At 39.7% G+C, this 23937-nt stretch overlaps 1 protein-coding gene across 1 annotated transcript in view; it reads left to right on the forward strand.

Moving 5' to 3' along the window:
- Nucleotides 1–23937, forward strand: part of CFAP61 (cilia and flagella associated protein 61) — a 174902-nt gene that overhangs the window by 33766 nt on the left and 117199 nt on the right. Inside the window, exons 8-10 of the mRNA XM_063299927.1 lie at nucleotides 204–280; nucleotides 19540–19727; nucleotides 22975–23014. Of these exons, the coding sequence (XP_063155997.1) occupies nucleotides 204–280; nucleotides 19540–19727; nucleotides 22975–23014 (305 nt within the window). The remainder of the gene's footprint in view (nucleotides 1–203; nucleotides 281–19539; nucleotides 19728–22974; nucleotides 23015–23937) is intronic.

A 23937-nucleotide genomic window follows, 5' to 3' on the forward strand; every position in this document is an offset into this window, starting at 1 on the left:
GTGAATTATACGCATCTACCTAGAAGTGCTGTAGAGCTCAATGATATTTCATTCTGAATAGACATATCTGGAATCCACATTTCAAAACAAACTCATTTCCCTGATGAAAGTTTAAAAATGTATAGAATTGAATATAAAAATAAGTTCATACTGTAAGCAAACTGCTTTATTTATAATGTATTTTATGCTTTATTTTCTCTTAGTCCCATCGGTCCTTTCAGTTGATGAAAATAGTAGTCAAAGAGAAGAAATTGTGGATATCCAAAATATAGATATTCAGGTAAATATGCACAAGAATACCTAAGGCTGAAAATAAAATCTTCCTGATGAAGTCTTTTTGACTTTCATATAGCCAATTAGCAAGGAATTCCTTAAAATACTGTGCCTGCCAATTAAAATAAGCATACTAATATTTTGGTTTAGCTCTGTTTTTTGAAAGCTGAATACAGCTGAAGAATGATAAATTATATAATTATAGCTAAGTTTATGTATTTTTTCATGGTTGTCATTTAAGTAGATCTGTGGATGTGAGCGTATGTGCATCAGCCCACACATACATATAGCTGCTGCTGATAAAATGGGCTCTAATACATGAAACATCTGCCATAATAAGATTGGTAATATTTAAATTATCACAAAGATTTGTTTTTGCTACAACAGACTAACCTAGCCTTTTCCAAAAGCATATGTTTTACATATGTTATCAGTGTATTTGATGTGTTATAATAACTTTATCTGAATTAAGGGAGAAAGTATATGTATACATTACAGAGCTATCCTAAAAGAGATGGTCATTGAAACATTAGCTTTGTCAAATTGTTCCAGACTGGAAAGTTTGAAAGGTGTGTGCATCTTTTTAAAACTTCCAAGCAAACCTTTCATTTCAATATCTATGCCAACTCAAGGCTGGGGTAGGCACTCTCAGGTGCCATGCAAGGAGAGTGAGATTTGAATTAAATTAATTGAAGTCTGCCCCAGCCTTTTTATACAGCATCCATCGCTGGAATGATGGTTGATGATCCCAAGTGCACCAGGACTTCCAGAGTGGATGTGTTTCTCCAAGCAGCACTTCATCAGCAAACAGATACTTTCACCCATTCTAATCATTCTCCCCCGCTCAGCCAGCCTTTTGCCCATTTCCAGTTTATATTTTTAAGGCAAAGGTTACACTGAAGTGAGAAAGGCATACTTTTTAAAAAACAAAACAAAATACAGGATTAGATGAGCCTTTAGTTTGACTCAGCAGGGTTATTATATTTTAATGCTCTTAAATGTGGAACAAACCTTGAAACATGCTGAGTCTTCTGACGACAGAAAATAATGGAAGCTCGGAACAAACTCGTTGCTCTCTCCTTTTTCATTTCAGATCCTCAAAGTAGTGGGTCATTAATCCATACTGATTGCTATCTTTCACACAACCTTGAGAAAAATTGGCCAATGAGATGTCTTTTTAAAAAAGGAAAATATTTTTTAAAATTCCAGTGCTCTTTGCTTGGCTGTTTGTACTTGGAGTAGTGACAATAAAAAAGGATGCTTAAAATTGTTGTATGAACAACATTAAAAACAGGAAAAATACATTACCCTAATACTCTGCATTTGCCAGGCAGTATTGTTACTTAAAACCAGCACAGCATTTGTATTTTCAGCACACGTATTGAAAGCTCAGTATCAGCAAGAACATGTGCAGAGTTCATTGCAAACACCATTTACACTAACAAACTCAATAGTCATTTTCTACACTTGATGTTAGCCAAAAGGCTGAGAAGCTATTTATTTTGCCAGCATTTTTTCCATCTCTTATCTCACCTTTGGAATCTTCTATACACTGCTCTTGCTTTTGCCTTGTCTTGAACTGTCCCCTTTTTGCTCTGTCAGAAGGTATTGGTCCACCACGTGAGACCTGTAAACCATGTAACATGCTCACGCGGTGGAAGAGAATTATTTCACTAGCATTTAAACTGGCTCATCTGTCCTCTCCAGTGAATTCAGAGGCTCATTCCATGAGGGCATTGGCCTCTTTAACGACACTTACAAGGGAGTCTCACTTCTGAAATGTCTATAAGATCCTCATGGCCCCATGGTCAAATTTCATTTGACATTATTGACTGGACATCAGGGGATGCATCGGTGTTGCTTTTGCTTTGACAATACTCTCTTCTATACTGAGTAAAAAGTCTGCTCCTCCAGCTAGTAATGCTTTATGATCAACCCATATGCATTTACTTATTTATTTATTCGATTTCTATAGCTGCCCTTCTCAGCAAGTGACTCAGAGCAGCTTACAACAATAAAAACTATAAAACAATTAAAACAATTTCAATTAAAACAATTAAATTATAGAATAAATATACATGGCCACCAAGTAAGCAGTTAATATAACCAAGAAACGGGACCATTCACATGTTTGGGGCCCCAGACCAAGGCACATAACCAGGTCTTCATGGCCTTACGAAATGCCAACAGGGTCAGGGACATCCTAATCTCTGTAGGGAAAATATTCCAGAGGGCAGGCACTACAGAAGAGAAGGCATGCCTTCTAGTTCCCGCCAACCAACACTCCCTGGCTGATGGGACCTGTAGCATACCAACCTGCCAGATCAAATTGGATGGGTAGAAACAACTGGGAGAAGACGGTCCCTTAGTTAACCCAGTCCCAAGCCATGAAGGGCTTTAAAAGTGACAACCAGCACATTGAATTACACTCGGAAGCACACCAGCAACCAATGCAGCTCACATAGCAGTGGTGTTATGTGCGTTGAATATCCAACTCCATTTACTACCCATGCAGCTGCATTCTGCACCAGCTGAAGCTTCCAAATGCTCTTCAAGGGCAGCCCCATGTAGAGTGCATTGCAGTAATCCAGAGGGAGGGCATGAGGGCATGAGTGACTGTGAGCAGAGCCTTTCGGTCAAGGAATGGGCACAACTGGTGCACAACCTGAAGGTGTGCAAAGGCCTTCCTAGCCATGGCTGCCACCTGCTCTTCAAGCAGGAGCCGTGAGTCTACAAGGACCCCCAGATTGCACACTGGGTCCATTTGGGCCAGTGCAACCCCATCCAGGACCAATGATGGAAAAACCTTGTCACCAGGAGGCCCACAAACCCAAAGCCACTCAGTCTTGCTTGGGTTGAGTCAAAGCCCATTGCACCCCATCCAGGCCCTTACAGCGTCCAGGCACTGGGACAGGACATCCACAGCATCAGGCAGTCTGGGGAGGAGATATAAAGCTGGATAACATCAGTATATTGATGATATCTCACTCCAAACCGTTGGATCACCTCCCCCAGTGGCCTCATGTAGATGTTAAATAGAAGAGGGGAGAGAACCAAGCCCTGAGGCACCCCACAAAGTAGGGGATGTGGGCAGGACATCTCCCTATCAACACTGACTGGGACCGACCCCGGAGGATGGAGGAGAACCAGCACAATACTGTGCTGCCTACCCCCAACTCCCAAAGCCAATACAGAAGGATACCATGATCGATGGTATCAAAGACCACTGAGAGGTCAAGAAGAGCAAGGATGGTGGCACAGCCCCTATCCCACTCCCACCAGAGGTCATCTAAGAGTGCGATCAATGCCGTCTCAGTCCCATAACCCAGCCTGAACCCTGACTGAAAAGGGTCCAGATAATCCACTTGATCCAAGGTCCTCTGCAGCTGCCACGTGACCACTCTCTCCACCATCTTCCCTAGAAAGGGGAGTTTGGAGACTGGATGAAAACTATCTAGGCTGGTTGTGTTGAGCAATGGGCCCTTGAGGACAGGACGCACCACCGCCTCCTTAAGAGCCAACGGCACCACCCCTTCTCTCAAGAACTTATTAGCTACCACGCAGACCCAGTCATGTGCCTCCTCCCAGGCAGCCTTAACCAACCAGGAGGGGCACAGATCTAATACAGAGGTGGCTGAACTAGCAGCTGCAAGGGCCCTGTCCACTTCCCCAGGTGCAATTGGATCGAACTTGCCAGATAACCATGCCAGACTTAGCCCCTGTAGTCTCCACTGGCCCTGCCTTAAAGCTGGAGTCCAACGTAGAGTGAATGTGAGTGACTTTATCTGCCAGATGTGCAGCATATTCCTCACAGTGACCCTGCAGGTGAAACCCAGTATTACTCCCTCCTTGGAGGGACCGGGTCACCTGAAATAGGGCAACCAGGCGGCAATCTGTGGACGCAATAAGAGCGGAGAAATAACCATGTTTCGCTGCCCTTACCACCATGAGGTAGGCTCCAATAGCAGCTCTAGCTCGTGTTCGATCGTCTTCACTCCCCGTCTTCCACCAGCAGCACACCAGGTATCTCTTAGCCCTCTTAAGCCTCCTCAGCTCCTCTGTAAATCACGGGGAGCCTTGCAAGCCATGGGCATGGAGAGGCCAGTCAGGCACGATCCAATCCAAGGCCATGGCCATACTCTGTCATTCCACGCGGCCACCAAGGCCTCAGTTGGACCGTGCAGCAGACTTCCCAGAACAACCCTGAGCTCCTTCTGAAACCCCACTGGGTCCATCAGTCGCCCGGGGCGGGCCAATCTAATGGGCCCTGCCTCCCTGCGGAGGGGGGTGCTGCCAGAGAGTTGGAGGCTCACCAAGAAGTGGTCTGACCATGACAGGGGAGAAACCAATACCTCCCCCAATTTCAGAACACTCTGTCACTGCCCCAACAAAAAAACCAAGTCAGGCGAATGACCACCGTTATGTTCTGGGCCCTGGATTACTTGGGACAGGCCCATGGCTGTCATGGTAACCATGAACTCCCGAGCTACCTCCGCCACCGCCCCCAAGGAAGGCAGGTTGAAATCCCCCAAGACCATAAACCTGGGGAACTCCACCGCCAACCTGGCTACAGAGTCAAGGAGCTCAGGCAGGGAGGTTTCTACACAGCAGGGAGGCTGGTACAATAGCAACAGTCCCAACTGATCCCTAGAGCCCAGCTTAACAAACAGGGTCTCGCACCCAACAATCTGAGGAGCAGCACCCCTGGATGCCTCCCAAGTATCTTGGATGACCACCTCTACTCCACCACCCCTACCCTGGAGTCTTGGCTGGTGCCCCACCCAGAAACCAGCTGGGCACATTTCATAAAGGGGAACTCCCCACTCCTCTCCCAGCCAGGTCTCCGTAATACAAGCCAGGTCAGCTTTCTCATCCACAATCAAATCATGGATGAGGGTGGCCTTATTACAAACCAACCTGGCATTCAGTAGCAGCAGCCGACAGCCCAGGGCCTTGAAAGTCTGCCAACTGGGGCCAGGAGTGAGCTCGAGGAACTGGAACGTGCCACAGGAACAATATACCTCTGGCCCGTTCCTTGTAAAAGTCTCATTCCTCATCTCCCACCATATCTCCCTCTACCCGTCACCACTGGGATGTTACAGCCTGCCCTCTTCCCCCCAAAGCCCTCCCCCCTCCCCTGCCTGTCAAGGTCCATGTCCAGGTCCACACACCCCTACCTCACACACCATACAATTCACCAACAAAGCACCTTAATGCCTGAGGTGCTTCTGCAGTATTAGTGCCTCCAGCTAATCAAGGGTCACTTCTCTTAATCCCCATCTACTGTACCAACCACATCATGCCATAAGCCAGTCCCCTCTCACCAGACTGCCTAGGCCCCAATTACACAATCCCAATGATTTCAACCACCCCTCCCCAGCTCTCACCCATGGGCAGGGGAACAGAATCACAAGGAACAAGCAATTCTAACATTACTTCAATCCTTCAGGCTTCAGTCCTTCAATCAGTCCACTTGGTCACGGTGACTGCTGATTAGGAACAATTCATGCAGATAGCTATTAGCGACGCCTTCCAGGAGGCAATTTACACTTTATACTGGCAGAATAAGTGCAGCATATTGAATTAAGTTGGCACAAATGTATGACATCATTGATGACAATGATGACAATGATGATTTATTCCAGATAGGAAGGAAGAGTTTGTTAAAAAGAATGAATGTGGGAGAAAGGAAAACTGATACTGTTACAAAATCTGATACAGGTCACATTGTAATCTGAAATTTAGAGATAGGCAGCAAAAATAGGAAACTGCAGATCTGGGCCAGCTCTATCACTGGGCAAAGTGATCAGACTCCAACACCTGATTTGGATTTGGTGAAAGAACAGAGCATTGCACGCTATTTAGATCATGATGATGGTGGTGATGATGACAATGGCAATGTTGATGATGATGATTCACTGCCATGGGGACAAATGGCTTCTTCTCCCCCCTGTTGATAACTTAAGTTGCCTGGCCTTCTGAATGTGACACTCAAATTCAAGATTCCAGAACTGAGTCAGCAAGTATGGCATCACTGTTCAAGATTAGTTGATGGAATGCCTGTAATAGAGTTCCCTGATCCCCAGGGCTAGCAACAGACAGAAAAATCCAGAATCTGGTGATAAATTGCTAGTGCATGGCTTAGAAAAGAGGAAGAAGAAGTCCTCTTGTTAGGAAAAACCTTCCCCCAGCAGTCAAATGTACGATGCATAGAGACCTCAAAAGAAGAATTCCAGATTCATTCATTCATTCATTCATTCATTCATTCATTCATTCATTCAATTTCTGTAGCCACCCATCTCAGCAAGTGACTCTGGGCAGCTTACAACAATATAGATTGCTTACCTGTAAGTGTAGTTCTTTGTATGGGCGTTTCCTTAGCAGGCCTGGTTCTTTGTAACTATATAACAGAACCTGCATGCCAGCTCAAGGAACTAGAAAAATTTGATGTGATCTTCTTGGACATACAGGTAGTCCTGGTTTAGTGACCAAAATTTGACTGGCAACTTGGTTGTTAAGCGAAGCAGTCGCTAAGTGAAACCACAGCTGTGCTTATAATCTTACTTCAGCTTTCCTTTGCTTTACAGAACTGCAGTTGTAAATGCAAGGATTGGTCATAAAGTTACTTTTTCACCACCATTGTATCTGTGAACAATTGCTAAACGAGGCAGTCACTAAACAAGGACCACATTGTGTTGGGAGATGGGGCACTTCGTTCTAAAACATTCGAAATGATGCATTGAGGCTGTGCAGATACAGAATCCATATTTACAAAGATAGATGTTCCAAAAATTTCCTTACAATCAAGCAATCCTTGTCCTTCATTATTTTCATTTCTGAGAATATTACAGTGCAATTTTCTGAACAAGTGTATAAAAAATGTGTTCAAAAGTGAAAATATTGCCAACACGTGTATATGTACTAGGCAGAAAGTGATAAGCACAGTATTCCATAATCCCCAAAAGTTTTGTTGTAGCTTCCAAAAGGATGTACTGATACCAAGAAGTATAGATTAGCTATGACCAGAAATGCAACTATAGTTTTCAGGACTTAACAGAGAAGTATAGATGTTGTTAACAAGATGACCCCTCCCCCCTTTGTATTCTGGTAGAGATCCAGCAAAACTGGAAGCATCTTTTCTCAAGCTTCAGATGCAAATGCAACGCTACCTGCAAAAGAAAGTTTTCAGGCAAGTCCTCTGAATCTGATGTTTTGTTTAATAGAATAGTCAGGCTAGAATTTTTAGCAATATAAAATAGTAAACCTCTTGTCCTTTCATTTGGAAGCTGTTATTCTTCTGCAGTATTTAAGTATGTAAGGAAACAGTATGGATCTATTTAATATCTTTCTTTAAATGGACTAATAAATTTGATTTAAAAGCTATTATTATTAGTAAAGTGGGTTTGGAAGCATTTCTTGTTTGAGAGTTGCTGAACTCATGTATAACAAGATACAAATATGTATTTTTCTTGTTACTGTTTTACTTTGATTGAAAAGCTATTATATCAGTAACTCTTATCTGACTTCCTAGAGAAATTTGAGTATTGTGTTAAGTTTTTCAGACAATGTATTTTTAGACTGACTATATATATATATATATATATATATATATATATATATATATATATATATATATATAAATAAATAAAATGGGGTGTAAATATTTTCTTTTTTTAATAATAATTTTATTGAAGTTTTTAATAGACATAGTAAAAACAAATACAAACTAAACTAAAAGATAAAAATATAAGAAGTTTTAAAAGTATAAGAGAAAGAAAAAGGAAAAGAGAGAGAGTAAATGAGAAAAGGAAAAAGAAACAAAGACAATAATAAAGAAGTGGCTTCCAACCTTCATCACACCGAGCATAAGCTAACGTAATAACTCTTCACCCTCTTTTAAGATTACAAACAAAAAACTCTTCTTTCTGTAACCTAACTCATATCTGCACAATCCAGAAATCATCCTCTTTTCAGTCCAGGTTCAGCAAAAAGTCCATTAGAAGCTACCAGAAATGTCAAACAAATAATTTATCCCTGATCAAATAGTCCTTCGGACTCCTTCCTTTTGCACTTCACAATCGTAGCCTTTATTTCATTCCAGTGGTGTCACAGGAATTGGTCTTTCATCAATTTTTGGCATTCCAAAAAATTCTTCAGATCCTTTACAAGATCCTTTGTAAATCCGGCAAAGAGGCAATGTCCAGTTTTATTATATTCCATACTTTCAAGCTCTATTATTTCTGTGTCAAGTAAAAGTTAGTTTTTAAAATCTTCCTTAACATCTTTTAAAGGTTTAGCCTTTAGAACCTGTATGATTTCTAAGATATTAGTTATTAATATCTCAGTCCATTTTTCAAAGAACTCTAAGTAACTCAAAAGTTATACCAGGGTTGGCCATTTTAAAACCTTAGTTTGAACATTGATAGATGTGCCTTTTTTCCTGCCTGATCCTTTAGTCCCCTCTAGTGTCCATTTGCAGCATTCAAAAAAATCTCCGTTCCTAATATGGATTTAATTCTGTCTCAGTCATTTCTCACGGGTGTATTATTTAATTATATACTTGCTTTTCAAATCTTACAGCAAAAGTACAAATGTTCCAAATTCCTCTGGTCTCCTAATCCATTTTTTACTTTCTTAAATCAAAATCTTTTTTTTTCTTTTTGCCAGTTATATATTGTTTTTAAACTCTTAAGTCTCTATTTAACATTCCTTGTATCAAGGAAAGAAGGTAAAACCCACCAGGTGTCAAATTAAACTTGGTGTTTTGAAGGTCTCTAATATCCATGAGATGGTTTAATAGATCATTTTTGAAAGTGATTAGAAAATGAGTGCAGTTAGCTTAGTGTCCTTTTTAAAGTCTCTGCCATGGCTGAGAGCAAGATGTCCTCTCCCTTCGTCTGCTGGTGCTCAATCCTGTGGGAGACTGCTGTTTTATGATCTCCTTGTGAGTTGCTGCCATTTGGAGCACTTGTGGGCAATCTCTTGTCCTCGCCTTCTCCAGTGAGGTTCCGAAGGACTAATCTATTTGCCAGTCCTTCGTTCTTCACCACGGTCATCCGTCTCCATTGTTCATGAAGACGTCTTCAGTCAGCCATGACTCACCCAGAAGCTCTAATATTTTCTGATATGGTTCATTTACTTCTGTCTATAAATATAAGTTAAGAACTAGACAAGAGTTTATGGGTCATGCATAGCATAAATTAAAGAGGTGGCAAGAAAATGTTAGAAACGCACAGCAGTATTCTGCTTGCTGATGCTAAGTCAAAAATATAGTTCTAGTTTATTGTGGCATCTACATCTGACTGTCTCATGGTGTTTGACTTCATTTCCTTTACATTATTAATTATTTTTCTTACAGTGTTTTGATTATCAGTAGTTTCCTTAAAATGTTTATTTCAAAGTTCATCATTTCTTTACTCTTTTTCCTTATGGGCATTTTCTGAAGATTCTGAAATCATTATACTTTATATAACATGTAATAATGTTGGCCAATTTTCTGTAAAACTTCACTATTTTTTCGATTATACATTCATTTGAAGTCATTTTAGAGGAGTATAAATTTGAATCAAAATGGCTTAAAATTCCCATTCATGTGTAGAGGATCACTGCTTCAAGTCCCTTAGATTACACAGAATCATTTAAAACATTTTTTTTTATCAGTTCAATTGTGTCCGATTCTCAGAGACTTCCTGGACAAGTCCCTGCAGTTTTCTTAGCAAAGTTTTTCAGAAGTGGTTTGCCATTGCCTGCTTCCTAGGGCTGAGAGAAAGTGACTGGCCCAAGGTCGCCCAGCTGGTTTTGTGCCTAAGGCGAGACTAGAACTCACAGTCTCTTGGTTTTTAGCCTGATGCCTTAACCACTACACCAAACTGGCTTTATCATTTAAAGCATATTAAAGTATTATTACTTTAAATTCATGCGGGCTAAATCTTGGCCCCTGCATTTGGATATTTTAACAACTCATTTGTAGAATATATAAGAATTTCAGGTAAAATCAATGCAGTAGAGGTCATCTTTCCTTGGATCATTTTTCCCTTTCTTTATAAAGCTGCTACTCACTAGTGCAATACTCCACCCTTATTTGTTTTTCCAAGAAAAAAATACATGACCATAAAACATGCATTGTCATGTGACAAAGGGGTAAGGTATTTTTCCTTGGAAATACGGGTGAAGATGAAGACAGACCTCATGTTCCTACTAATAAGTAGAGGCATTTTTGGTCCAAAATCAACCCTACCTCTATAACTCCATTTGAATTTTCTCAGTTTCTATTTGTTTGTCTTTAATTTTCACCTCCTTCACCAATCACTCAAACAATGACATTTATTGGGACCCAGGAAGCACGGCATTTCTATCACAGTGCCTGCCCTTCAGAATGATATCCACCCCCAGAGATCCATTTGGCTCCCACCCTGATGATGTTCCAGAAGTCTTTAAACCAGTTTGTTTTTCCACTAAATTTTCCTTTAAATTTATCCTTGGGCATTCTCAAGACCTTACTTACAGTATTTCATTCCAGATTAAACTATGTTTTCTTTCAAATGTTAATAATCCTGGATTTAAGACAGAAAAATTGGTTAGGAACACATACAAAAATCATGTACACTTCCTAGCGTCCCTGCCTTATTAAATAAAGTTGGTAAATTTTATTAAAACCAGTCCTGGAGATTTTCTCCCCCAAACACGTGTGCACATAACACCCATGTATATATGAGTGTGCAAGGACTCACCAGGCATCACACTCCAAGAGAGAAAATAATAATTAAATTGTTTATTACTGGTTAAAGTTAATTACCTGTAAAATAAAGCATCCCGTTTATATAACTATAAGTGGCCTTTCATGATTATATTCAAACACCTATCATTCTCACCTGCAAACAGCATACATACAAGTACACACAGACAATCAGAGAAAGGGAGATTGCAAAAATCTGGGCTGAGTAACCATAAACTATATATGCTTCTCTTTAGTTAAATCCCCATTGAGTTTAGCCTCTTACTGCCAGGAAATTAGGAAGCTTCTGTGATAGAGATGGATTTGTTTACCTCAACTTACTCCACATAAGCTGAGATGGAAACTGGGAAAGAGATCTTTAGGGTATTGTGCTGCTTTTTCTTCTATTTGCAAAAAGAGACTGGGAACCAAACACAAGAAAACCTGTGCTTGCTCACTCTGTAGTAAGTCCCATTGAATTCAGTAGTTCTTCCTCCAAGATACACATGCATAGGGTTCCTATTTCTGTTCAAACAGGATAATGGCCTAAGTCTCCCCTCTGTTTGACTCACTGATCAAGGGCGAATGTCTGCAGTTAAGAGCCTCTCCATGGAAGCTGTTTGATGATCCAGATTTTCAGAATCCTTATTTATGTGAAGAGCTTTCACGGATAAAGGAGACCCTCCACCACAAACACCTCCTATTCATAGAGGACATCAAGAAGAGGACAAGTCTAGTATCCTACTATTCTCCATCTCCCATAAAGTAACAGCAATGGGTTCTTCCCTTCTCCTGTCCCCCTTTCAGACAGCCAGTTTGCACCTTCTACCCATTTGCTTTCAATAGGCTTTTCTATTTCAATTGTGTTTCTACTTTCAGCTAAAATAAAATGATATGCCCAGTTTTTAGAAGCAATTATTAGGGAAAGTCCTTAGTGTTGGGGGTAAGTAAGAGAAATCTTCTCTTGTTTGAGATTAATCTGATCCAGATAATATACCATACCTTGGATTTGCTTAATAATCCTGTAGTCCATTCCAGTTGTGTATTTCTCTTGGAACTGTAACAAATTTATCTGAGGTGAGCATACACCATCTTGAGCTTGCCTGATTTACTTTCTCCCTAATGTAAATTCAGTATGTTCTCTTCTGAGATGTCCTTTCAAAAAGTGTTGATCTTTGAAAAGCAAACTTGTCAATACAGTATTAAGAGAAATGTTTCCATTATTTTTATTTTCCTATTAATCCTGTTCAAAATTATTCAGTAGAATATTTTGATTCTAGAAGCATTTCCTTCTAGTACATAGCAGTTCTGTAGTTTATATCACTGGTTTCAGAATAGTTAATTTATTTATTGAATTTAGGGTGATTTGGTAGAAAGAATTAGCTAGATCTTGCTGGTTTGCTGGTATGCAGTGACCTTGAGCAATACATCACAAATGCACAAATGAAAGTATTCATAATCTAAGCAATCTGAAGTATAATATCTTATCTTGTTTCAGAATGGATACGTATTGCAATACTTTATGTGGTAATACTTCACCATATCATATCTGTTAGATAAGGATTCCACTTCTTTAAGGTAGGCAATTAGTCCTGTGCCTTGAAGAAGTATAACCAGCTAGTTTGACCTAGGTTCCCCCCCTCCCCCCACCAAAAAAAAAACTGTTCAGAGAAAAGATGTCATGAGTACGGATGGTGAGCAGGAGGGGGCCCCTATCCAGGGGAAAAACACATGCATAGTTTAGAGATTTTGAACCTTCCTTCCAAGAAATTCAGAGCGGACCCGCCTTGAGTTTTGGGCTTAATCTGTGAGGGTTTCCCACGGCCTTTCAGTTTGGCAGGATTTTCTGTCTAATAGAGTAGAACAATAAACACTAGAGACTCAAGCTACTGTCTCAGTGTGGTTCTTCGCTCTAAGATAGGACAAAAGAGGTATTTTGCAGCAACAAGCTTAATTCTGGGCTGGGAGAATTAACCTCCACATACCCTACACCCAATATGATATTTCAGTAAAAGTTTGGAATCCTTCTGTAAGGGAACACAAATTTAGCTCCGGATGTTTGGAAAGAAGGCATTAAACTAGCCTCTGAAACACTGAATAAACCAGCCTGACAGGCAGTTGTGGCCTGCTTTACTAGCTGCACCTTTAACCACCTTAACACATATCCCCATGGGACACATCTGTAAGACTTTCACTTGGTCGTCTGTCCTCTCCTTTATTAGGCACCAGAAGCTTAACTCTTACCCCTCATCTGAATCATCCTTTGGCTGGAAGGTGTTGCAGAAAATAGTTCCTATCAAAGACCTACCCCCTGCACCCCCCCCCTCCAAGATACAACATCCTGCCCATAGCTTTGAAATAGCCACTTTTGAATGCCTTGGCTCCACTATAGGAAACTAGTACATTGGACTTATTGTGAAGGCCACATTTCATACAATGGAGATGAGGCATCTAGTCCACACAGATATATCAGGAAAGTAGTAGGAGGAATAAGTAGCTTCCCCTTATTCCTTTCTTCATTGAGGCTTGTTTGTTTGAGCTTCTTTTCTACCTTGTTATTCCAAAATTTAGGAAGGGGCTATCCTTTCCCATAGGAATAGACCTAGAAGAAAACTGCCTCCAGAGTGCATGGTGAGGGAGATACCTACTTTTGGATGTCCTGTTTCCACTATAGGAAATGGATCTTCATAGTCAATCCAATGTACTGATCTCTGTTCTGTTTTCATAATCCTGTGATAAGTACCATATGCCAGCTTTAGGAATGTAGGCTGTAATTTCTTTGACACTAATAACCAGTACTTTCCTCTTAATACATGAGTTTCAGTAAAATTTTATCACCCTAAAATAAGGCAATGGAGCGGCATTAAACTTCTTATTAGGTTACCAGTATTAGCGGTTCTTGCAATTTCAGTTGAAATGGCCATACAAAGTATGTAGCTTGAAATTGCTCTTGTATAACTATAGTCAGAGGATTTAAAATAAATGCCAATACTTTGTCATCATTCTTGCATGCCATTTCCAGTGATGGAAAGGACAGCTGAGGGTATTTCTTGGTTGATACTCCATTTCACTTCACTGACATTTCTGACAATGTGATTTCCTACTCCCTTTGTAGTTAGCAATATTGTCAATGCTTTATGACCAGTCCACAGCTAAAAAAACATGGTCTCATGAAAGCATCCTCCATGTTCTAAATCTGGGGCATAACCACATGCTTCTTGCCAATAAAATAAAATTTTCTTTTCACACCAGTAAGCATCCTAAATTGAATGGACCAGTCCTCTCTGATATACTGTATGTATGTATGTATATGTGTATGTATATATATGTGTCTGTCTGTCTGTCTTTGGGTGCCATCTTACTGATGTACTCCTGGATGCTCTGGGTTTCATTCAGGACAGTAGCTTTGGTACTCACCAGATCCTGCCTGCCGTCTTTCCGGCTGGTGTACAGTCTCTGGGTGTTGGACTTGGGGTGGAAACCTCTGTACATTGTGAGGAGTTTCCAATCTTCACATTGGCAGCCTCCTTGTTCTCTTTTGGCCAGCTCACTATATCGGCAAAATATCTGATGACTGCAGGGCATACGTGTTGATGGTGTGGATCTTGTTCTTCCTATTGAGATGGCTCTTTCTTCAGAACCTGTCTTATCTTTTGGTGGTACTTGGATGTTGCTGTCTTCCTTTGATAAATAACTCAAGGTGGGGAACATACCTAATATTCCTTCCTCCTCCTATTTTCCCTACAACAACAACCCTCTGAGGTGAGTTGGGCTGAGAGAGAATGACTGACCCAAAGTCACCCAGTTGTCTTTCGTGCCTAAGGCGGAACTAGAACTCACAGACCCCTGGTTTCTTTTCATGACCTCATTTAAGTGTACTTCTAATCCATAATTACAAGATCTATTGTTAAAATAGTTAATACAGGATTAAATGTCAGTGCAGGGCTAATAATTAGATGCTTCACATTTTGAAAACTACTTAGAGCTACTTCTATCCAGTTCAGATTTCTAGATCCTCTGAATGGTTCCTGAGAAAGCTCTACCACAGATGCATAGTTTGGAATAAATGTTGCATATCAGGAGTAAGGCTTCAAAGGAATATAAAGCGGTCTTTCTACTTTATATTATGAAGTGGGCTTGCAGAAGACCTAGTCATATATCCTATGCTGAAATTATATGCCACAAAAAGAAAAGTTCACTTTTTCTAAATTTAGGTTTATCAGAACTTTAAATCAATGGAAGTATAATATGATGTAATACAAACTGCAAGCTATTTTCATGCCCTTCTCTATGTTTTCAAACGCACTATTATCCAAATAATATTTGACTCCTTTTTGACTTCTTAGAAATTCCTGTATGATTACATGAAATGTGAGAGGTGCTAAAGCAAGTCTGTAGGGAACCTGTTCAAAATAAAAAGGGCCATCATGTATAATAAATACAACAACTTGACCACATGCACTTAAAAAATCAAGAATAGAAAACAACTTGGCCTCACATAGTTTACAAACTTAAGAAGAAAACTGCTCACTATAATAGCTTTATTTGGTTCTCTAAAATTTATGAAAAACCAGATAGCCTTATTTTTCTTTTCTTAACAAATAAGTGAAATCCATTCTGATGAATCCGCTGTGTTAGTTATATTTCTCTTATGAAATACTTGATTTCTTTCTGATATAGCATCTTAGGTAAAAGGCAAATGTTACAACCTTTGTTGTAGATGTACAACATTTCTTTTTCTTTATGAACAAATCTCACACTTGTCTCTTGATATTACAAGAACTAGTGCTTGTGCAATAGCAGTCTTTTACTGAGGAGGAACAACATCTTCCAGTATCACAAGATTGTAGATACTACATCTCTGCCTAAAATAGAAACACCTTTAAAATTCTATAAATACACAACAAGAACTAAACCTCACTTTTACAAGCAAACGACTCTCTGCAGACTTTGGATTCTTGCTTTCTAAAAACCTACCAATTGTAATTTTGACTCAGTTGGTATTGTCCTTCCTGTAAATCAACTGATTCAAGAAATATACTATAGAAACTTCTGATCCACCATTTAACTCAGTGTTTTGAGATTTCTCTAACTGTAACAACAATACAAGAGTAGGGCCAATTCTGTCTGTACTGAAAACAGTAAAACCTGTTGACTCCAGAGATTTCCTGATTAGAATGATCAGCATGACACGTTTTGGAAAAACGTCCGCTCTTCTTGCAATAATTACACTGAACCCCTTTTGCAGGGCACTTTATACAGCATGGAAGATGCTGTGAAAATGTGATTTCTCTAACCATTGACTCTCTTACATTGTCTGTTTTAAATATTTTCTTCTTCATAGCCATTTATAATAAAATGTTTATACGGCAGATTCACCATTTATACCATGTTCTCTTTATGTAAGCTCATTATCTTGGTTTCTTCCATAGCTATGTCTATTTGTGTTCAGTTACAGCTTTTATTGTCTATTATTTATTTATTTGAATTTATAAGCCACCCAACTTCAATGGACTCTTACTTTTCCCAAAGTAAGTCCCATTTCCAAAATGTAAAATGTTCCAAATGTTCTCAAATGTAAGCCATAATTTTTTCCCAATTAACTAATCTCTGTCATATTTTCAAAATTATTCAAATCTACTGTCTCTTAAAATAGCAATATATTGTAACTTTGGTTATTTGGATTTTTATTCTCACCAGTGCAATTTACCATTTTACTGCTACATGCACTTTTACATTAAAAATATTTAAAGTTATGTGCCATCTTATCGACCATCTGCTAGGAAAAAAAGTATAAAATACATGTAGCATTTCTCCTTTTAAGGAATGAGTAAGTAGTGCACATTTTCCTGCTTTTCTTTCTCTTATTGCAAAGAGATTGTTTTCAAACATCTGAATCCAACAGCCGGCATAATTGAAAACTCACACAGGCTTCAAAGAAATGGAACAGGAAGATTCATTGGTAAAATCATCCTTCATTACCAAAATGTTGTATCCTTGTAACTGAAAAAGGAATGCATTTATTCAATCAAATCTCCTAGTAATCCAAGATGAAAAGAGATGGTTGTAGCCTTGGCATTTACATGTGTCCCTCCATGTGTTTTCAATGTGTTAGCAAAGACTGTCTTATTTATTTATTTCATTGATGTGATTGATTGATTGATTGACTGACTGACTGACTGACTGATTGATTTTGGCACTGCCTGACTCCATACTGACTCTAGGCAGTTCATAAAACAGCAAGACAATTAAAGACAGACAGCAATTCCAGCTAACAACACGAGTTATATGAAAACATAACCAGCAAATGGCTCCAGCCACCCTAGCCCAGGGCTTGGGAGAACAGTCACATCTGTAAGGCGCTCTGGAACACCACTGAGGGTAGAAGCCACCTGGATCTCAGGGGGAACTGCATTCCAGAGGGATGAAGTGGCAACAGGAAAAAGCACACTTCCTGGGTCCTGACAGATGGTACTGTTTGACTGAAGGAACTCAAAGTACATCAAACCCAGTACTGGCCAGGCAGACAGTATGGGAGATAGACAGTTCCTCAAATAACTGGGCCCTGTGCCATGTACAGCTTTATAGATCATAACCAGCACCTTGAATCACACACAGGAAACAAACTGGCAACCAGTGTAGCTTGCAGATCAGAGGTGTTACATGGGCGTATCAAGGCAAGTCCATCACTGCCTGCACCACTGCATTCTAGACTGATTGAAACTTCTGAGTGGTCTTTGAGGGCAGCCCCAGTGCATTGCAATAGTTGAGTCATGGGGTGATTGGGTAGTTTTTGAGCATAGGAAACCAAGCTGGAACAGAATCTGCTTCTGGACTAGGAGGTCTTCTACTCTTAAATTTCTTCAGACAAAATATTCCTGCTAAACCAAATGGAGGAATATCTGTTTGGAATAAAATGTGCTACTTGATAATTAGTGCATCTGCTGGTCAGGAGCAACTGTGCACCAGAGACCTTTGACCAGTTTGTCAGGAGTCAAGACTCTTAAGGCATAATACATACTGAGAAATTGTACAATAGTGCTCAGTAAGTACTGCCATCTGGTGGTCATAAATAATAATGCCCTAAATATCCTATCCCAAGTTGGGGCTGTTATGGGATGGTCAGAGATAAAAACTTTCCACTGATTTAGTCCTGATGAAAGGACTGGTCTGTTTAATTGGCTCCCTAATCTTCAAGGTTGCCAGATCTAGGATATATTTTATTTATTTATTTATTTTATTTTATTTTATTTTCTATTCCGCCTTTATTATTTTTATAAATAACTCAAGGCGGCAAACATACCTAATACTCCTTCCTCCTCCTATTTCCCCACAACAGCAACCCTGTGAGGTGAGGGGCTGAGAGAGAATGACTGGCCCAAGGTCACCCAGCCGGCTTTCATGCCTAAGGTGGGACTAGAACTCACAGACTCCTGGTTTCTAGCCCATTGCCTTAACCACTAGACCAAACTGGCTATCTTTCCTAACTTACCAACATGCATTGCCCACCGAAAAAAATTAAAGAGTGTTTAGACCCCTAAATGTCATATGGTCTTCCCAGTAACTATTAAAACTTCAAATCAATGAAGAAGGTTATCCTTCAAGGTTCCATCAAGATCACAGTAACCATAATCTGTCTAGGTAGAGGGCCAGCTTCTTGCAATCAGTCTTAGTATCTTTGACTAGAAATTGAGACAGGCTTGCCACAGAACATTTGCCCTTCTAAAACACCCAGACGTAGAACCTTCCACTGTCCTGTACTTGACCCATACTTGGGATTGCTGTACCTAGTTTGTCATCTAGAAGTGGTAAACTTCTGCTTTCTATAAAGCTCCCAACCTATTTCTTTACAGATCACTAAGCACTTATATCAGAAGCATTTAAATTTGCTAGGGAATCAACTTTAGATTAACAGCATGTCTCCTGCATTATTTTCAGTATAAGAAGTATAAAATAAACCAATTCTGCCTAAACTGGCTCCCATTTCAGTTTAGTTAGTTGATGCAGCCTCCACACTGACAATATTCTGTGGTAATACTACACTTGCAGAAATTTGTAGGGCAGCCACATATTTATCTATTACATGGTCATTTGTCCCTGCTTTTACAAATTATTAAAAAATAAAACATGCCTCTGAGGCTGCATGTTCTCTGGTACATACAACTCAACATTTTTTTTTGCTTGTCTTGCCCTCTCCATTAGAATTGGCTTGTGTATATCCCAGTGCATGGATGTCTGCTTGCTTGAAACTGGAAACAAAACATTGGACATTTATCATAAAGATTCATTCTGAGTTGGTTTGGTGGAAGTATCTGCCCTCATTTTTTTCATGTTTGCTGACTGAAATTTGAACCCATCAGAGTGAAAAAACAACAAATGCAGCAGGGATGGCTTTCCTCATGTAAAAATATATAACGTGATGCAAATTGCCAGTTCTATAACTGTACTCTACTTCTCAAGGTGCAGCCTCTAAGTCCTTTTGAATAATATCGTAGAACTCTATTATAAAATGAAACCAAGTGTCTTGTTTTTTTCATTGCTTCTTATTGCAGAAAGAGGGAATACTTGCTCAGTGTTCGTTAGAACTGTCATTAGAAAGTGTCAGAAGTAAGGATCTGAAAGCAACTGAATCCACACCTACTGATAGTTTTGACAGACAACCTTTCCGTCCCCTGTATAAAGGAACAGTAAATGCCTTTTGTATTCAGCTCTTCTGTATTGATGAGCAACACGAAACAAGGCAAGTACATATTAGAATTAGATGCCTGATATCATAACAATTTAAGGGCAATAATGAACCCTATTTTATATTATTGATCTGTTTAATATTCACTGCAAGTTATTTATTTATTTACATACATACATCTATTTACTTGAAATATTTACATCTTGCCTATCAAACTTTTATAAGATAAAGCTATTTATATTTTGTAGGTAGGTAGAAGATAGGTAGATGGACAATTAACTGTACAGAGAAATTCAAATGAAAGTATATTGTTGAAGCTTGGAAAATAAATGTTACTTTCCTGATAAAGGCAGTACTGGTCACTTACTTACATAGAATCATTGAATTATGATAGCAACCGAAGAACATTGCAGGAAAGGGAGCTGGTCTTGCTTTTCTGCTAGTATTTAATATAAACTTAACAATTAACTGACATTTTTATTCTGAAAGAAAGAATAGGGACAACTCATCTGTGTGTTTGTCTTAGCCCCCCATTCAGGAGTGTGGCGTCAACAAAATAATGATAAATGCCCAGTGACATCATCAAACAAATGCCACCATGTTGTATTTGTGACTAGCATCTGTATGAATTGCCTAAGTTGTGGCATTTGTGTGATGACATTGATACCATTAACCATGGTACCCTTCTGACTGGCTGCACAGAGTTGGGGCAGAATATTATGCTGGTTGTCCTTCCTGCTCCGGGGTCAGTTCCAGTCAGTGTGTTGATGTAATGGGCTATAGGAATAACCTTCAGGAACAAGAGGAAGAGCCACAACCAAGACACAGTCAGATAAAATAAATTTGAGTCCAAAGCAGAAATGTAATTTGAGAAGGTATCTCAGACTTGACCCTCCCTGGTTCTCATGAAGATAAAGAGAGGGAGGGGGAAAGTGTATTCAGACATGCAAGATTCTGTTACTGTAACCATATAATAAAAGTAGTATCAGCATTCATAACTTTGGTTTTCTAGTCTGGTCTATCTCGAAAGTCTGATAGATGTGGGGAGAAGTCTGCCCATGGCCTCTCATATGGGGTGCCTCAGGGCTTGACTCTCTCCCCATTCCCCACTTTAAAATCTACTTGAAAACTCTGGCTGAGATCATTCAATGGTACAGGGTGAGGTATCATCAATATACTAATGACATTCAGCTGTATGTCTCTGTGCCCAGCAGCCAAGTGATGTTGTGGAAGTTGTGTCTCAGTGCCTGGAAGCCATGGGGGTCTGGATGGGGGTGAAAAGGCTTTAGATCAACTATAGCAAGACTTAGTGGCTTTGGGTGTTAGGGCCTCCTGGATCTGGTGATTTTCCATCCTTAGTTCTGGATGGGGCTGCACTAATCAAGGCAAAACCGGTGTGCAGTTTGGGTGTCCTCTTCAATGCATGGTTCCTGTTTGAATAGCAGGCAGCAGCCATGGCCAGGGTCTTTGTGTTGTGCACCTGTTATGCCCCTTCCTGGATTAGGAGGCACAGCACACAGTAATTCATTCTTTGGTTACCTCCTGAGTAGATTATTGGAATGCACTCTATGTAGGGCTACCCTTGAAGAACATCCAGAAGCTTCAGTTGGTCCAGAATGCAGTGGCCTGGGCATTTATGGGAGTTTTTTGTTATGCCCATGTTATACCTTTGCTCCACAAGCTCTGGCTCCCAATTTGCTTCTGGGTGCAGTTCAAAGTGCTAGTTATTATCTATAAAGCCCTCCATGGTATGGGGCCAGGGTATTTGAGGGACTGCCTTATTCCCGTTGTGTCTACCATCCCATTAGGTCAGGCAAGAAGGGCATGTTCTGGGTCTCATCAATCAGGGATTTCATCTAGTGGGACCCAGGAAGCATGCTTTTTCCATAGTTGTGTCTGCCCTCCATACTGCCTGAAGTTTGGCTGGCAAATTTTGAAAAAAAAAATGAAATACATATCCATCATAAGACCCAACTTACTTAGGGTAAGAATGTATATCTAATATAGATGCTAGAACTCTTTTGAAACCTATCACTGAATTATAACTGCTTATGTGACAAAAAGCACATAATTAAATATATGGGACACAAATTGTGTTAACTGTACCTCATTTTAAATTAATTTAATCTAATTTTGCTTTTAACTGAGTCATTAACGATTCTTCTTTTGGCCCTAATCACTTCTGAGAGGGCAGTCCCTTACCTGCTACTCTACAGTCAAGTGCAATCCTTAGCCTGAAACACCTTGCCCACCCTTAACTTAAAAGCAACTTTACTGATTAAACTACCACTCAAGGTGCTAGCATGGCACGTATCCTCTTGAAATATACAGATTTCTTCCATAGGAGTACCTTCTTCTGTACAGTGTCCACTCAAAGGCAAAACAACAGAACTCCTGGAAAGATAAACCCATAGGGTGCTCTTGCAGAAGAGGCTGTACAAACATATGAGTAACGTGTCAGGATTTATCTTATCAAAAAAGGCCATTACAGTTCTGTAAAAAAAAAAAAAGTTTTCAGCTGTCCTCATAAGAAAATAATAATGGCTAATTATCCAAAAATTCCCATGCTGGTATCTGTGACATTTGACAGGCTTCAATGGAGATAAACACCTTCAACTTTTATTCAGTTTGGAGAAAATAAAAAGTTAATGCCCATTACTTTCTCATTCATTTCTCCCCCTCTTAATCTGGCTTTCCATTTATTTTTCTCACACTAGTTACTTCATTCTCAATTGATTTTCTTCCCTCTGCTCAAGGTCTTTTCCTTCATTTCCTCTACTAATTTTGGCCCTTGCTTATGTTGTAGAGTTTGCTGAAGTCAAACCCTCTCTCTTGAAGAGTGAATTACAGCATGTAAACTAAGCAGCAAAACAATAAAATTTGGTTATCCCTGAGCCTATTTCCACAACGAAACATCTGTGTCCTAGTAGTTTCCTCACACCAGTCATAGTAAAACTGGGCAATAAGATAAAATTTGTTATCTAGATAAAACATGCACATGGGGAAGGACTGATGGAATGATAAAGTAAAAGTCAGTTCAAATAAGTGGATGAGAAGTATTTGTTGCAGTGAGAGAAAGGAGAGAAGAAAGGGGGTGACAATTAAGAGACTCTGATCTCTGTCCAAGGGGCAAGGGGATTACTATTTCTGCCTTTAACAGTCTCCATTAAGGCACTTCCTTGATCAGCTTTTTGGTTTGTGCTTCAGCGTATATTTGTTTTTTATTTGGGGGATATGGTTAAAATACATTTGCATGCTGGAAATACCATGTTTCTGTTTAAGTACTTGGTTTTATTTGCAGGTCACTGGATTTCTTAAATTTTGTTTTTGAACTTTTCCCAGTAAGTATGACATTTTGGTTTCAAACTTTTCATAGTAAACATGTGCAAACTAATTCAAAAATATCCTCATTGGTAATTAATTACTAGAAGATTATCTCCTGAACATCATACTTGTTCATACAGAGCAACATTGCTTTTGAGGAAAAAATGACCAAATAATTTTAAAGCAATTGTCAACATTTTTAGAGGGATTGTAAATGAAAGTCTTCAAGGGAACCTTCACAGACTAGACTGTTCCTGCCCCTAAAGATCACATTATAATTTGGTGGCACAACATTAAACCACAGCAGAACAATTTGATGATTTTTAACAGAAATGAAATAAATTTAAAATCTCTCCCAAACGACACAAATGGGCACCAAAATGCACCCCTTCCCTTCAGTTGAAGTAGCATTACCTAACCGCTCCCTATTACCTTTGATGACTGAAAATCATAGCAATAATAATAATAATAATAAATTGATTTCTTGCCACAAAAACAGTATCTACGCATCTGCCTTCAATGCCACCTGATAACCAACATAGGTTAGCAGGATGCCATCCTAGCACAACAGGAAATGCATAATCTCCTGGGCATGGCTGCATGGTGCTTATATTAAAATGTGTAGTCTATTTTTTTCCAGATAAAAGCCCAGTAAAAATTACAGTGTTGCCATAGATACAATCAATCTTCATATGTTGTTGTTTATTCGTTTAGTCGCTTCCAACTCTTCGTGGCTTCATGGACCAGCCCACGCCAGAGCTTCCTGTCGGTCGTCAACACCCCCAGGTCCCCCAGAGACGAGTCCGTCACCTCTAGAATATCATCCATCCACCTTGCCCTTGGTCGGCCCCTCTTCCTTTTGCCCTCCACTCTCCCTAGCATCAGCACCTTCTCCAGGGTGTCCTGTCTTCTCATTATGTGGCCAAAGTATTTCAGTTTT

This window comes from Candoia aspera, chromosome 3 (assembly GCF_035149785.1).
Source record: "Candoia aspera isolate rCanAsp1 chromosome 3, rCanAsp1.hap2, whole genome shotgun sequence".
NCBI lineage: Eukaryota > Metazoa > Chordata > Lepidosauria > Squamata > Boidae > Candoia > Candoia aspera.